The 13,800-nt window shown below is 43.0% G+C and overlaps 1 protein-coding gene across 1 annotated transcript in view; it reads right to left on the reverse strand.

Moving 5' to 3' along the window:
• The window catches only part of ERC2 (ELKS/RAB6-interacting/CAST family member 2), a 612,577-nt gene that overhangs the window by 483,277 nt on the left and 115,500 nt on the right, over nucleotides 1-13,800 (reverse strand). Inside the window, exon 3 of the mRNA XM_087825036.1 lies at nucleotides 10,745-11,161. Coding sequence (XP_087681162.1) covers nucleotides 10,745-11,161 — 417 coding nt within the window. The remainder of the gene's footprint in view (nucleotides 1-10,744; nucleotides 11,162-13,800) is intronic.

Below are 13,800 nucleotides of genomic sequence, written 5' to 3' on the forward strand. Positions count from 1 at the left end.
AGGACCTCCCAAGCTGCGGTTCCATGAACCTTCCTCTATCCGTGCGATAACCCTCAGACAGACCTTGCCACACAGAGTGCTGGGGAGGCTGCTGTGGTTTCAGGAAATGTGGTCATTTTGGACCATTCTCCTTGAGTCCTCTGGGCAAGAAGGAGCACATTTGTGTCTGGAAAGCAACAGAGCAAGGGGCCAGCAGGCAAAGATAACCCCAGCCCAGAAAAGGGGGACGAGATAATGAGGTCTTCAAAAAGATTCCACATCCTCCAGAGAATCCTGTGTCATCGCGTGTCAGAAGTCTCCACGCAGCACAAGCATCCTCAAGACCCCACTAAACTCCCACGACCTCTCCACCTGTAACAGCTGCTCAAGCGGCATCCTCAGGATACCCACTGAGGTTTGCACCTGGCAGGTTTTTGAGGTGCATGAAGTTCCCAGTGTGGAACTGGCAAGCACAGCATTCTGTTCTGTCTTTTAAAGCGACTAGAGCTTGAGCGTTAAAATCGTCTAAATCCTGGCACGCATCGTAAAGGTAGTACAACAGAGACCTCTGGCAGGAGCGCCGCTGGGTGTCACGAAGGTCAGTGGAATATCTACATGAAGCGTGATTTCTACTGTCTGAGGAGCAATCAGGTTTGCCTCCTCCTTCCTGTCTGAACTCTGCCAGGACAAAGACCTCCCCGGCCCTTTCAAAGAAAATCACCTTGCAGTGCATTCCTGCTGGATGTGGATGGGAAAAGCAACGCTTTAAAGAAGGTCGTTTGTCTAAATCAAGATTACTTCCAGCACACTGAAACATGCACGTAGGTGGCGAGGGAGCTCTTGATTCCAGGATCAAGCGACTAAGTTTAAAGAGGTGGGGTTTTTTTAGCAACTATTTAGAAAAATATGTTTAAGTCTGGCCAAGAAACATAAAAAGAGAGTAGCACTAATAAACCCCAAAGAAATTAAGGTTAGAGTGGCAGCTGATCTCCATCAGTAGGTTTCTGAGTGGGGATATGCTGAGCGATGATAAAGTGGGTGCTGGGTATAGGACCACGGGCCCCAGTGTGCGGTGCTGGAGGACGCAGAGACGCGGCCGCCCATCTGTGGATTCTTTGAGAGAGGAGAACTTTCCTCTATTAGTAACTTTTAAAAATGTGAACTAACTCATGCTGGCAGTTCAGATCCTCCCATCAAATTTCATTAGGTGATCAGGTTGAATTCAAAGATTTATGCAGGGTAGAAAGAGAAAGTCAAGTCCAGGGGAAATTTGGGGAAGGGGGAAGAAAAGTGAACAAAATCCTATGGTCTGAACTTAAAGTTTTAGAGTCTAGAAAACAGGGTAAAACTAGAGGACTTGGTTAAGTGGGTCAAAAAATAAAGGTTTCAGTTGCATAAAAAGCCAAATGGTGAGTTCAGATTTTCAGTGTGATATGCTAAATACTTGCTGCTATTTATACGCACAAATATTTGCCTTTACTTGAGATGTAGTGGGACTCTGCCTGAGGCAGGATTTTTTAATAGTAATAATAAAATATTTAATAGTACTTAGAGCAAAGCATGTGTGGTCATGATGTTTTAAAGGGGAGAAAGAAAAGGCAGTTCAGAACATCTGTACCACATTTCCACATGATAAAACCACCACTCCAAAATTATTCTGAAGTTTGGTGGTGCTGCAGGGTGGGGCATAGTGTAGCAGTTCACGTAGAGAAATGTTTATTTGTAAAAAAAACAGAAAGGGAGGCTCAAAGGCCGTTTTGGAAAAGCAGGGGCAACAACCTTTGCTGTAAAATAAAACAGCCAATTAATAGCGAGAGTCCGGTAGTCAAAAAGTGAGGTTTATGTGTCTACTTGGATCCATAATTATTGCCTCCATAAATACTCCTGAGAATGAAGTCTTTTATTTTCACAGAATCTCAACCTTCCCAAGTGGTATCTCAGGTCAAAACACTACCCCCTAGCCCCTCCCTTAGGTTTCTTTTCCAGGGCTTTCCTCCTGGCCAGGCCTACGTTTTCTGAGAGGAAAGGAGGAAGGGAGGGGGTAGTTGAAGGCAGCTTCTGTCTGTCTTTCTCGGTCCCACCCCCTCTCCGTTTCTCTCCGTCCCTCTCACGTGTACACACACACACTCCCCACTTGTTTTCTTTTCAGGCTCAAAGCCCCACCTCTCCTCAGCACGTCTGTTTCCTAGCTCAGTCGCCTGCAGTCAGCCTTGGGTGAGGGAGCACTGTGGTCCGGGCTGCCCTTCCTCAGTAGGACAAAGCTTCACGCACGTGGGGCTGGGAATCACTCTATTCGCCACAGTCACGGAAAGGACGTGTCACTCACTCTACACCAGCAGCTCACAACCTAGGCCCATTTTGTCCCCCAGGGGATACTGTGCAATATCTAGAGACATTTGTGGGGGAAGGAAAAAGGTGCTACTTGCTTCTAGTGGCTAGAGGCCCATAATAGGAGATTATCAGATATCTCTTTTTGACCCACCAATATAGCAGGGCAAAGTTCTATTTATTAAACATCTGCTCTTATCCTTCTGCAATGACCCTTCAAAGCCCCCCAGACACCTTACCTCATCCCTAGCTCAGGATGTCTAATATAACCATGTTTCATTTTATCTCTGAACCTCTCCTGCATGTGGGATCTCTGACTTTCTCATGTATGCGAGGTTCTCGTATATATGTATGTATTAAATTTGGTTATTTTCTCTTACAAAAAAAAAAGAAAATAGAAATCACTGGCAGTATCAAGGAGTGGTGAGGAACAGGTGCCTGGAACCAACAGATCCAAATTTGAACGCCAGATCCATGACTACTTACCCTGAGAACCTGTATCAGAAACATCACCCCTCTGGGCCTCAGCATCCTCACCTAAAGGGCAGAAAACCACTTCCCCCCACAGAGTATCATTGGAAGAATTAATGGCACTCCAAGGAAAATGATTAGCAATGATGTTCCACAGTACCCAATAAATGTTACATGTCATTACTGCTTAATTCCCCTCACAGGTTATGGGCAGCATCAGAGGAAATCATTTAAGTGGAATGTGTTCTGCAAAATACAAAGCCTCCTCCATATGTAAGGTATTAATGAATGTTCCCACCCGAGACACCAGGGTCTTGACATAACTGAGCCTGTCTCAAGTTCCCGTTGCTGCAGCCTATGAAACACACTGAAGAATCCACAGTACTGGTGCTGCAGGACTTCTCACTGCTGAGGTTTTTTGTTTTCTTTTTGTTGGTGGTGCACTGTTTTAGCAAACGATGATGATAATAAATTAGGTCAGCTAACAAAAGAATATTTTTCAAAGAGAAGTCAAACCCAAGGCAGAGCAGCAGGACAGGGCAATGAAGACAGTGATCAGTCTCTCCCTGCCTAACCTCCCGCTATTCTCCCCTCCCCTTCTGCCCTGCCACTTTATTTTTCGCAGCAGGTTCCCAAATGCCTTGTGCCTAATGGCTCCCTGGGGCTCCACCAGCCTCTGTTACAGTAAAAAGCAACCAATTACACTCATTAAAATCAATAAGGGGTAAAACCTGAACCATTTCAAATTAGCATAGAGTGTTCAAACTTTAAAGAATGTATTAAAATTTAAGTGATGCTAAATGAAAATGAATATATTCCTTATGTCATCAGAAATGTGAGAGTAAAAGTTATGAAATCCTGCTTTGGAAGGCGTGGTTAAATCAGGGTGCAGAGAGTGTTCTTCTGATGAGATGATGCATTGGCATCCACCCTGCACAGAGCACCTGGGGAAAATGAAACTCTCTGAGAACAAAGGGAATCTGTACCAAGTCGGCATCAGTGAATGAAAATGCCATGTAATCTCAAAAGATATATCATATTCAAAATTAAATGCTTACTCAAAAAGAGGCATGAAGGAGAAGTAGGCAGTTCCTTGGGTCTTGTCTGAAGTAACAGTTGGAGTAAGTGACAAGGCAGCCTTTAGAAGGATCACACAAACTGGGGGCTTGGTGGTCACAAATTTTCGTGTGTGTGTGTGTGTGTGTGTGTGAAAACAACAATAGACAGGTGACCAATAGTCAGAAATGCCTTATGCACTTGGGCACAACTTCATGATCATTTCCTCAGCCAATATTCTCAGCCTGGCTGGACAGCTCCACCAGTATTTCATCAAACTCGACACATCCAATCCCAGCACCTCCTGCTGATGACTCACCTGCCCACTGTCCTGCCATCAACCCACATCCAGGCCCACACAGTTGTCTGCACAGTACAGCTCCTAGCACTCAGGTCCTGCCTGCAGGTGGAGATGACCTTTCCCTTCAACTTTTTCAGCCACCAACCAGATTCGGATTCTTGGTCACCTGAACAACCACAGTATCCCTCTAACTTATCTCCATGCCTTTAGTCCCTTCCTAGCCAACCCATTATCAATTAGCACTAAGAGTCTTTTCTGATCATGCCATTCTCCAAGGAAAATTCCTTCACAAGCTGTCCAGAGCCTATCTAATAAAGGCCGATCCACTGTGTCCCATGGTCAGAGCCCTCAGTGACCTGACCTCAAACCACCAGCTCACCTTTACTTCCTTTTCTCCTAACAGGTGGAGTTGCACCTGCTCCAAACTCACTGTGCCCCAAACCCACCACAGTCCCCCATCTCAGGCGTGGCTCAGCCATCGCTTCTCCAATCGTACTTCCCTACCACCCATGTGTGATGAAATTCTTTCTGCCTTTGAGGACCAGCTCTGTCATCTCAGCTCTCGTATTCTAAGCTGTATAGCATTTCAGTGCCATCTGAGGCCCTCTGGGTGCCCACGCTGAGAAGCAGTAGCATGCAGTGTGTCAAGTGTATTCTCTGGAGACAGACTTCCGAGGTCCCACTCTTGGTTCCAGCACCTGCTGTATATAACTGGGAACAATTACTTACCTCTTTGTGCCTCAGTTTCCTTATCTGTGTATGAGGATGACTACGGCAATATTTACTTAGTACAGTAACCTGGTATAGAATAAGCCACAATAAGTGTCAGCTGTTTCTCTGTTGCCCACCTGAATCCCTAAGCAAGACCATAAACTTGTCAAGGGTGCTCCCACACATCCTGCACATGGACATTCAGCATGTGCCCAATGCTGTCCAACACACTTCAAAAAAAAATGAAGGAAAATTTCCAATTAAGGTTACCCTCATAGTTACTGTTCTACTCCCAACATAGAGCAATGATAGGGAAAACAGAAAAGAACATGGCACTTATACAATCATTATAAACTTTTCCAATACTGCCAAGATACACCACAGAGCAATTCTCAAGGTATTGTTTAACTATTTTTTCACTCTTTCAAATATTTATTGAGCACCTGCAGGCAATACTGAGGTCCAGAAATATTGATGGAATGTACTGATCAGGTAAGAAACTGCCTTTATTAAAATACGGAGAAATTGTTAGGTTTTATAATGTACTTATAGGAAACAACTCTTGGAAAAAAAAGTGTGTAAAATGTTACATTTAGGTAGTCACTTGTGTTTGGGAATGTTTTCCGTGATAAGCTTTGTTGGTAGAAATAGAATATATCGAATCTGTGGAGTCAGAATTAGAAATGCCTGCATGGGCAAAATCATGGCTCACCCAGCAAAACTGGAGACAAGTGTGTATTAAAGAGAAGAAGCCATATGGCTTTGAGAAAGGAGAGATGAGGGTGGAGTTTAGAAGTTTGGACAAAGATTTTGTGGGTGAGTTTTGAGCTATCCCTAAAAGGTTTATGAGCTCAAGAACTTCTAGGTCACAAACTTTCCTTGGTGGGTCTCCCACTGGCCTGGGGACAATCTGGATAAATAAAGCAGAAGATCAAGAATTCATATTGCCTGGCCCTCCGCCTCCCTGCTTCCCACCCGTCCCCACCCCCCACCCCCCCCACCCCCCTCCCACACACACACACAACCTGGAGGGAAGCCCAGGCCCAGTCTCCTGGGGATTTTACTTGTGCTAGGTCAACAGCAATTGTGGCCACTGATGACTTGAGGGCTTTTCTGCCCCTGCTACTAAAGAAAGGCCAGCTGCCCAAGGAGATTAGCACAGGAGATCCACAGGCATGGCAGCAGAACATATATCCCTTCCTTTCAAACATTTTACAGTGCAGTGAGTCCAAAGACTCCTAGCTCTCCTCTAAGGACCAGCCAAGAATATATTAAGGAGAGTGAATACAGGAGGATCCTGGTATATAAACCCACTTTTTCTTTAATGAGATCAGTAGTATTTTGGGCACTTGATTACTAAAACCTTTACATGGAACAATATGTTCTTTGCAGAAAAAGCTAGAGAGCAAGGTAAACTATTACTACATCAAACAATGTCTTATCAAATCAACCTGTATCCAAAAGCATCAGACAGCCCTAGTGAGTAATGTTGTGTTTCGGCCAGCACTTCAGCTCACATTAGCACATCCGTCGTAGTTCTTGGGCAACCGTTCTGGTCTTCCAAATAAGTTGAGGTCATAATCTTTCTGTTGTTGTTTCCTGCCAGGCATAGACGTGGTTTCACCCTCAGCCTTTTTTCCAGACCACCGAAACGCAAGACACTAAAGCAATCTGACTCTCCCCATGTGCAACTCCTGCCAACTTGGAATCTCCCGAAACAACTGACTAAGCAAGGCCAGGACTCCAGGAGATGGGGTTTATACGAGGGCCAACACCTCTACCTAAGAATGAACCATAAAACCACCAGCTCTCTACTCCCCAGCATTACGCCATCTAGCCCCAACAGGGTGGAACCGTGCAAAAGAAAAATCAGGAACACACTGAAATTAAAACTGCAAGTATATTTTAAATCCTGTTTCAGATTCATTTAAATTAACTGAGGTCAGGAAACTTCTTTATTCGAGCTGGGTTGTTCTTACTGGTTTAATATCAAAATCAGCCACATTTTTCCACTAAAAAAAAAAAAAATCAATCCCTGACAGAAGAAGGTTCTAAAACTCAGAAGAGAATATGGAAAGAGCTTGCAATAAGCTTTGCCTTTTAGAATAACTAGTGGAGAAAATTATTAGAATAACTAATGGAGAAAATTATTCAGTGACTGGGCCATGGGAAACAACTGTTTGTATATTATTACATATCTTGCAGGTCACAAGTTAAGAGCACAGTTTTTATTTTCTAACACAGCATTTTTCCAAAGTGCTGCACAAAGAACACCAACGCAGCAAGAGAAAAGCAGCCAGATAGTGAGTGTGAGGAGCTCTGCCCTCCCCAGCCCCCTCCTTGGAAACGACAGATGCATATCTGCAGTCAACTCTATGAAGCTGGCTTTTTCCCAAGTCTGTTTCGCCCTGCTGTCCTTTTTATCTCATAACACATACCAACATCCCACAAAATGGCTTCTGTTCTGCAGGGCACGCTTTGAGAAAGATTCCTTTAGAAAAGGGATATAATAAAATGATCCAACAGCTGAGACCCTGGAGCCTGCCGGATCGGAATACCAGCGTAACCCCTGGTTAGCTGTGGGGCATCGGGCAAGCTTCTTAATGTCGCTTCTCCCTCAGTTTCCCCAGGTAACATGGGCAAAATAATAGCACCTACCTCTTAGGCATGGGTGTTCCCATATGACTGCAATAGTCTTCTGAGAGCCTTATGTGGCTGGTTCCCTTTCGTCACCCAGATCTCACTTCACAGTGCCACCCCCTCCAAGAGGTCTTCCCTGACTGCCGATACGAAGTTGGCCCCACCCAGGTCACTAGTTCTTCATCCCCTACTTTTCTTCCTGATACTTCCCTGTTTGACTGTTAAATAGATATCTGTATTCTAGTTTACCCCAATAGAACACAAGCACCACGAAGTCAAATTTTATCAGGAATCACTGGCTAGCCCAAACTAAATCACCAGTAAGTAGTCATTCAACGGCTGCATGAATGAATGAGTGAGGTAGCTGTGAGAATTAAACATGAATCACATAAAGCATTCTTTATAATGTCTGACACATAAGCATCAGTCCAGATGCTGTTCTGGAAGCTTCTGGTGAATGATGTGGGTAATGGACTCATAATTCTGACACTCTGTAACTTGCCTCTTCTTGCTGTATTGTGTGCAAACATTTTGTGGCATTTACTTGGAGGTGTGTGGGTAAATAGGCTTCCAAAAATAGGGCAGGTCGGGGGAGCACAGGTAGGCCCTGAGAATAGCATTTTACTGATTTCCATGGTGTAAATATTCCCACCATGACCAGTTTCAAGCTATCAATGATTAAAAAGCAAGTTCTAGAAATTCCTGAAAATATAACAAATGGCTCTCACAAGACAGTACAATTCTTCTCTTGGGAAGGGTCCTTTCACGCCTCCAACTCTTGTTTGTTGAGTTCAAGTTTAAAATAAGATTTTTATCTAGAGACACTTTTTCCACATTCTCCCCTCTTGGCTATCCAAGGAGTGGTCTGATGCTCAAGGAAACTAGTTGGATGTGTTGGGCTGCATTTCCTGTACCACTCTCTGTGGGGTCTCGGGCTGAAGTTTAAGGCTCTAAATATGATCTGTATCCACACCAGACCATTGTGAGGACCAACTAATCTCATAATTGTGTTTAGAATCATTTAAATGGAGGCATCCACACAACAGAATCAAGGCATCATCTATTAAGTGCCACCAATGAGCAGAATCTAATAATGGAATAAAAGTGACTCTTTCCTGACCACAAGATTCCAATGTAGAGTGAAAGTCAATACTGCAGATGGAGGTTTCTCTGGCACCACAGGCTTGTCGTACATGCAACATGACCCCTTGGCACCCAAAGCAAAGCATCAGCTTTTTTCAAGTTCAGCAATCTACCAACCCAAATTTTGAGATAACACAACCAAAATTCAAAATCCACAGTCATTCTGCATGCAAGTGATAACATGCCAGTAATTGCTGCTTCTCTTCTGTAAAGTAAATGGAAAGTCTATGGAATAAGGCAGAAAGAGATTAGTTTCTGATTCACTGTACCAGCTATCTATTGCTATGTAACAAATTACCCCAAAATTCAGCAGCTTAAAACAACACACATTTATTATCTCACAGTCTCTGTGGATCAGGAAGCCAGGCATAGCTTAGCTGGGTACTCTGTTCCACAGTTTCTCACAAAGCTGCAATTGAGGTGCCAGCCCAGGGCCTATGATCTCATCTGAAGGCTCAATTGGAGAAGGATCTGCTTCCAGCTCATTAAGTGATTGTTGGCAGTTTTCAGTTCTTTGTGGCTGTGTGAGTGAGGGTCTTGGTTCCTCACTGGGTGTATGCTGAAGGCTGCCCTCAGTTCCTCACCACATGGGCATCTCCCACATGGCAGCTTGCTTCATAAAAGCATGCAAGTTGACAAGGCAATAGAGTCTGCTAACAAGACCGAAGTAACAGTCTTATGTAACCTAATCATGGCAGTGTCATTGGCATCCCATTACCTATGCCATATTTCATTGTTTAAAAGCAAGTGACTAGGTTCAGCTTATACTTAAGGGGAGGGGATTATACAAGGGCATGAATTCCAAGAGGTAGGGATCATTGGGGCCGTCTTAGAAGTCTGCCCACCACAATCACCCTCTTGGAATATGAATAGGAAGACCAGGCCCAACAAAACACCCCTTTAAGCTTCTCAATATGAAACCAAGCCATGTGGTTTCCCAAGCATATTTCTGAGGTCTCATACTTAGCAAACTAAGGTCTTATTCTTTAGTCCACTAAATACAAAACAAAACAAGGGAGCACCAAAGACATGAAGTCTGAAAACACAAAATTCTGTTCAAATGTTCTAAGCAAATACAATCTACATCAGAGAAAACCCCTGGGAGCATCTGTATTAGAAAGTCCCAACATGGAAGCCATTTTTCTGAACAACAAAACGAGTGATTCACAGGAAAGGCTGCCCATCTGAGCAGGTAGAGAATGCCAGGAAATCTAGTTTGGTCTGGAAGCAAATATCTTTTGGAATTTTTATGTATTGCTGTAGCGTATTTTGAAAATATACTTCATGCCATTTTATTGCTTACTATTTTCTGTGAAGTCTGTGTCTCCCATAGTACACTGATTACATGGTACTTTTGAGATCCAGACCCACCATAGTGGCAAAAAACTGCTGTAAAAACTTCAGTCCTTGGCTGTCACCTACCTTCTATCTAAGCTCTATCCAACCACATAGTCTCAGATATATGAGCATCCCAACATTCAATGGTGGTGGCAGGCCAGAGAGGCAGCCTCTGAAAGACTTCGAATAATTTAATCCACTAAGTGCAAAACACATAGAAAACCTAGAACACTGTGTCCTACATGAATGTAAATGCAAACAAAGATTATCTTAAATCTAAAATGTTCAAAGGTGCTCTGCACATTTTACCACACTTTCCAGAACTACCCATACAATTTACTTTCTGCAAATTCTGCCTCAATTCAACTATAAAAAATACTTAAGTTTATTGGTTTGATGATCACCTATTCATTTTGCTCATTTTGCATAGAGATATTTGATAGACATCTAAAACTTACGCAGTACCATACTCAAAAGGCCCTGAAACAATGACCATCTGTGGGAAAGCAGTTGTAAACCACCTGAGAGCTGACATGTGCTACACACGCCAGGATCCTGAATACGTGTTGAATAATAATGGAACATATGTGTGGTGAGCAGAGAAAAAAAATCTAATGCAAAATTCCATGTTAAAGGTGATAAGCAGACAGGAAGGTTATAAAGCAGGTGACAAAGGGAATTTTAAGGCTGTAGATGTCTTCCAAGCTGTGAAAATAACTTGGTAACATATTTCACTTGTAAAATATGTCTTTGGGGCAATAAAGTGAATGTCCTTACCTCTCTCAGATGTATGTTTTCCTTCTCTTTCTGGTCTAAAATCACCTCCAAGTGGCTGACTTGAGACTCAGCCTCTGCCACCCGCCGCGTCCGTTCACTGTCATCCTCCAGACTTTTGGACGGCAAACCTTTACTTTGTAACATCTCGAGCAGCTTTTTAATGGACTCGTCTCGGGCATTGAGGGTCTGTTTCTGCGTTTCGATTCTCAGCTCCATCTCCTCCAAGGTCTTCCTCAACAGGAACAGCTCCTTGGCCTGCCGGTCATGCTCGGCTTGCAGCCGCCGGAAGTTCTCCTCGGTCAGCTCGATGGTGAAGTGCTCGGCGCCTCGGTTGCCGCTCTCTTGCTGCAGGAGGTGGTTGAGGTCTCTCTGGGTTCGCAGCTCATCCTGAAGAGCCTGGATTGTCAGCTGCAGGTGCTGTGATGAGAAAGACAGCAGGAGAGGAGAAAAGAGGAAAAAAGTCAATGGAAACGCCAAGTGCTGTTTGCTGGTGCCACACCATGAAGATGGAATGTTAATCATGAGGCCCACAGGGCCAGGGTGAGGTCCTCCAGGGTGACTTCAGAAGTGTGGGACAGCACATGGAGAGGGGAAGTTAATTCAATGATGCTTTCTCAATGTCTTAGGAGAAGAGAAATGTACACATACACAGAAACAGTATATTAGTGTCAGTCACAAGGGAAATTACAGATCTACGGTTTTAATTTAGGAAGTGGAAAGGGTTGGAGGGAAACTCACAAACACACCTTCTTTATGCCCACAGTGCTCCAGACCCAGTATTCCTTGTTTCCTAAAGAAGTTCTTTACTCTGCTATCCATTATTTTCCATGATAAATGCATGTCCATTTAAAAATGAAAATAATAGCATCCACTACAGGCAGACACAAACAAGGACTTTATTTTTACAAATAAAGCTGTGAACAGGTTTAGTAAACAGGATTACTGCATCTGCAAGCAAAAGGGAGCAAACGCAGAGACAGACACTCAAACACATGAGGAGGTAAGGCTGTGCAGAGCAAAACGAGCGGGCTGCAAAGAGTGGACAAACCTTGGTTCTTCTGGCATCCAGTAACTGAACAGCATGGGAAATGAAAAAAATGAAGCAAAAAATCAACACAAAGAAAAGTCCAGTGCAAGCAAAGGATATTTAACAGAAAGAACTTAATCAACATAAAATACCTTCACAGAGAAGAGAAAAAGAAAAAAAACATAATTTATATTACAGCAAAGACCCATAAGCTGCACAGAATCTATAGTATTGACTCTTGATAGACGTAATTTTTTTAAGTGCAGTTTATTCCACCTTTTGTTTTCTTAAATCTCCCTGACGCAGGGAGAAAAGCACAATACTCCAGACACACTCGCTTATTATTGCAGGTCATCATTTTAACCAAAATCACAGGGAAAGCACCAGAGAAACAAAATAGTTGCCAGTTGTGAGAAAAGAACCCCTTGCATGAAGACAGTTGGTGAATTCAGCAACGGTTCCCCACAGGGTCAAGCCCCAGGCTGTTCAGGAGAGGCAGCCACAAGCCTGAAGGCATTTTTTGTCATAGCAACAAATCAGGAGATTTCCAAAACAGCACTTAGGCATTCAATCACCAAACACATTCTCCTGCCTGTGAGAGGACCAGACACAACACTAAGCAAGGGAACCCAGAAAAACATAAGGCATAGCTCCTGCCCACAGGGGACTCACTGTATTATAAGGAATGGATAATACCGTGTCTAATTCACATAAATATTGGAGCAGTCAGCATTTTAAAATCTTTCTGAAGACCTATAGCTAATGCCCAGAGATGCTGAGATCTTTCTGAGTGTGACCTATACCCAGAAATTAGCACTGAGCGATGCATCATCTTGATAAAACTATGGATGCCCACTTCATCTGTACATTTTCATTGAAATTCCTAGAGCACAGGGATCAGATGTTCTCTTTCTCACTCATGAGCCATAATGCCTCACAGGGTTCTGACAGGGAGTTAGCAATTGACATGTATTTAATGATGGTCACTATGAATTATTTTTTAAAAATATAATGCACCCCTTCCCTGGCCAGATGGCTCAGTTAGTTGGAGTGTTGTCCCATACACCAAAAGGTGTTCAATTCTGGGTCAGGGTACATACCTAGGTTGCAGGTTCAATCCCCAGGGGCACATACAGGAGGCAATCAAGTGGTGTTTCTCTCACACATCTCTGTCATTCATTCTCTCTCTCTCTCTCTCTCTCTCTCTCTCTCTCTCTCTCTCTCTCTCTCAAAATCAGTAAACATATCCTTGGGTGAGGAGAGAGAGATGATAGATAGATAGATAGATGATAGATGATAGATAGATAGATAGATAGATAGATAGATAGATAGATAGATAGATAGATAGATAGATAGATAGATGATAGATAGATATAGATAGATGATAGATAGATAGATAGATAGATAGATAGATAGATAGATAGATAGATAGATAGATAGATAGATAGATAGATAGATAGATAGATAGATGATAGATGATAGATAGATGATAGATGATAGATAGATAGATAGATAGATAGATAGATAGATAGATAGATAGATAGATAGATAGATATAGATAGAGGCACCCCTATAAAGTATAAAATTCAGTAGTTTTTTAGTATATTCCCAAGGTTGTACAACCATCAACACAATAAACTTTAGAGCATCTTCATCATCCAGAGCAGAAGTTCTATACAGTTCAGCAGTAACTCTCCATCCCTGTCCCTATCCCCAGGCCCTGGCAACCACTAATTTATTTTCTGTCTCCATGTATCTGCCTCTTCTGGACATTTAATATCAATGGAATCATGCAATCAACTGTTTCTTTCACTTGGCACCTTTCACTCATGTTGCAGCACGTATCAGTAGTACATTCTTTTATAGATGAATATTATTCCATTACAGGGACATATCACATTGTACTTATCCATCCATAAGCTGATTCGTAACAAATATTAACAGCAGCATTATTCCTAGTAGACAAAAAGTGGAAACAGCCTATGTGTCAATCAACTTATAAATGAGTAAATAAAATGTGGTATATCCA

The sequence above is a fragment of the Miniopterus natalensis genome, chromosome 15 (genome assembly GCF_054644295.1).
Source record: "Miniopterus natalensis isolate mMinNat1 chromosome 15, mMinNat1.hap1, whole genome shotgun sequence".
NCBI classification, from domain to species: Eukaryota; Metazoa; Chordata; class Mammalia; order Chiroptera; family Miniopteridae; genus Miniopterus; species Miniopterus natalensis.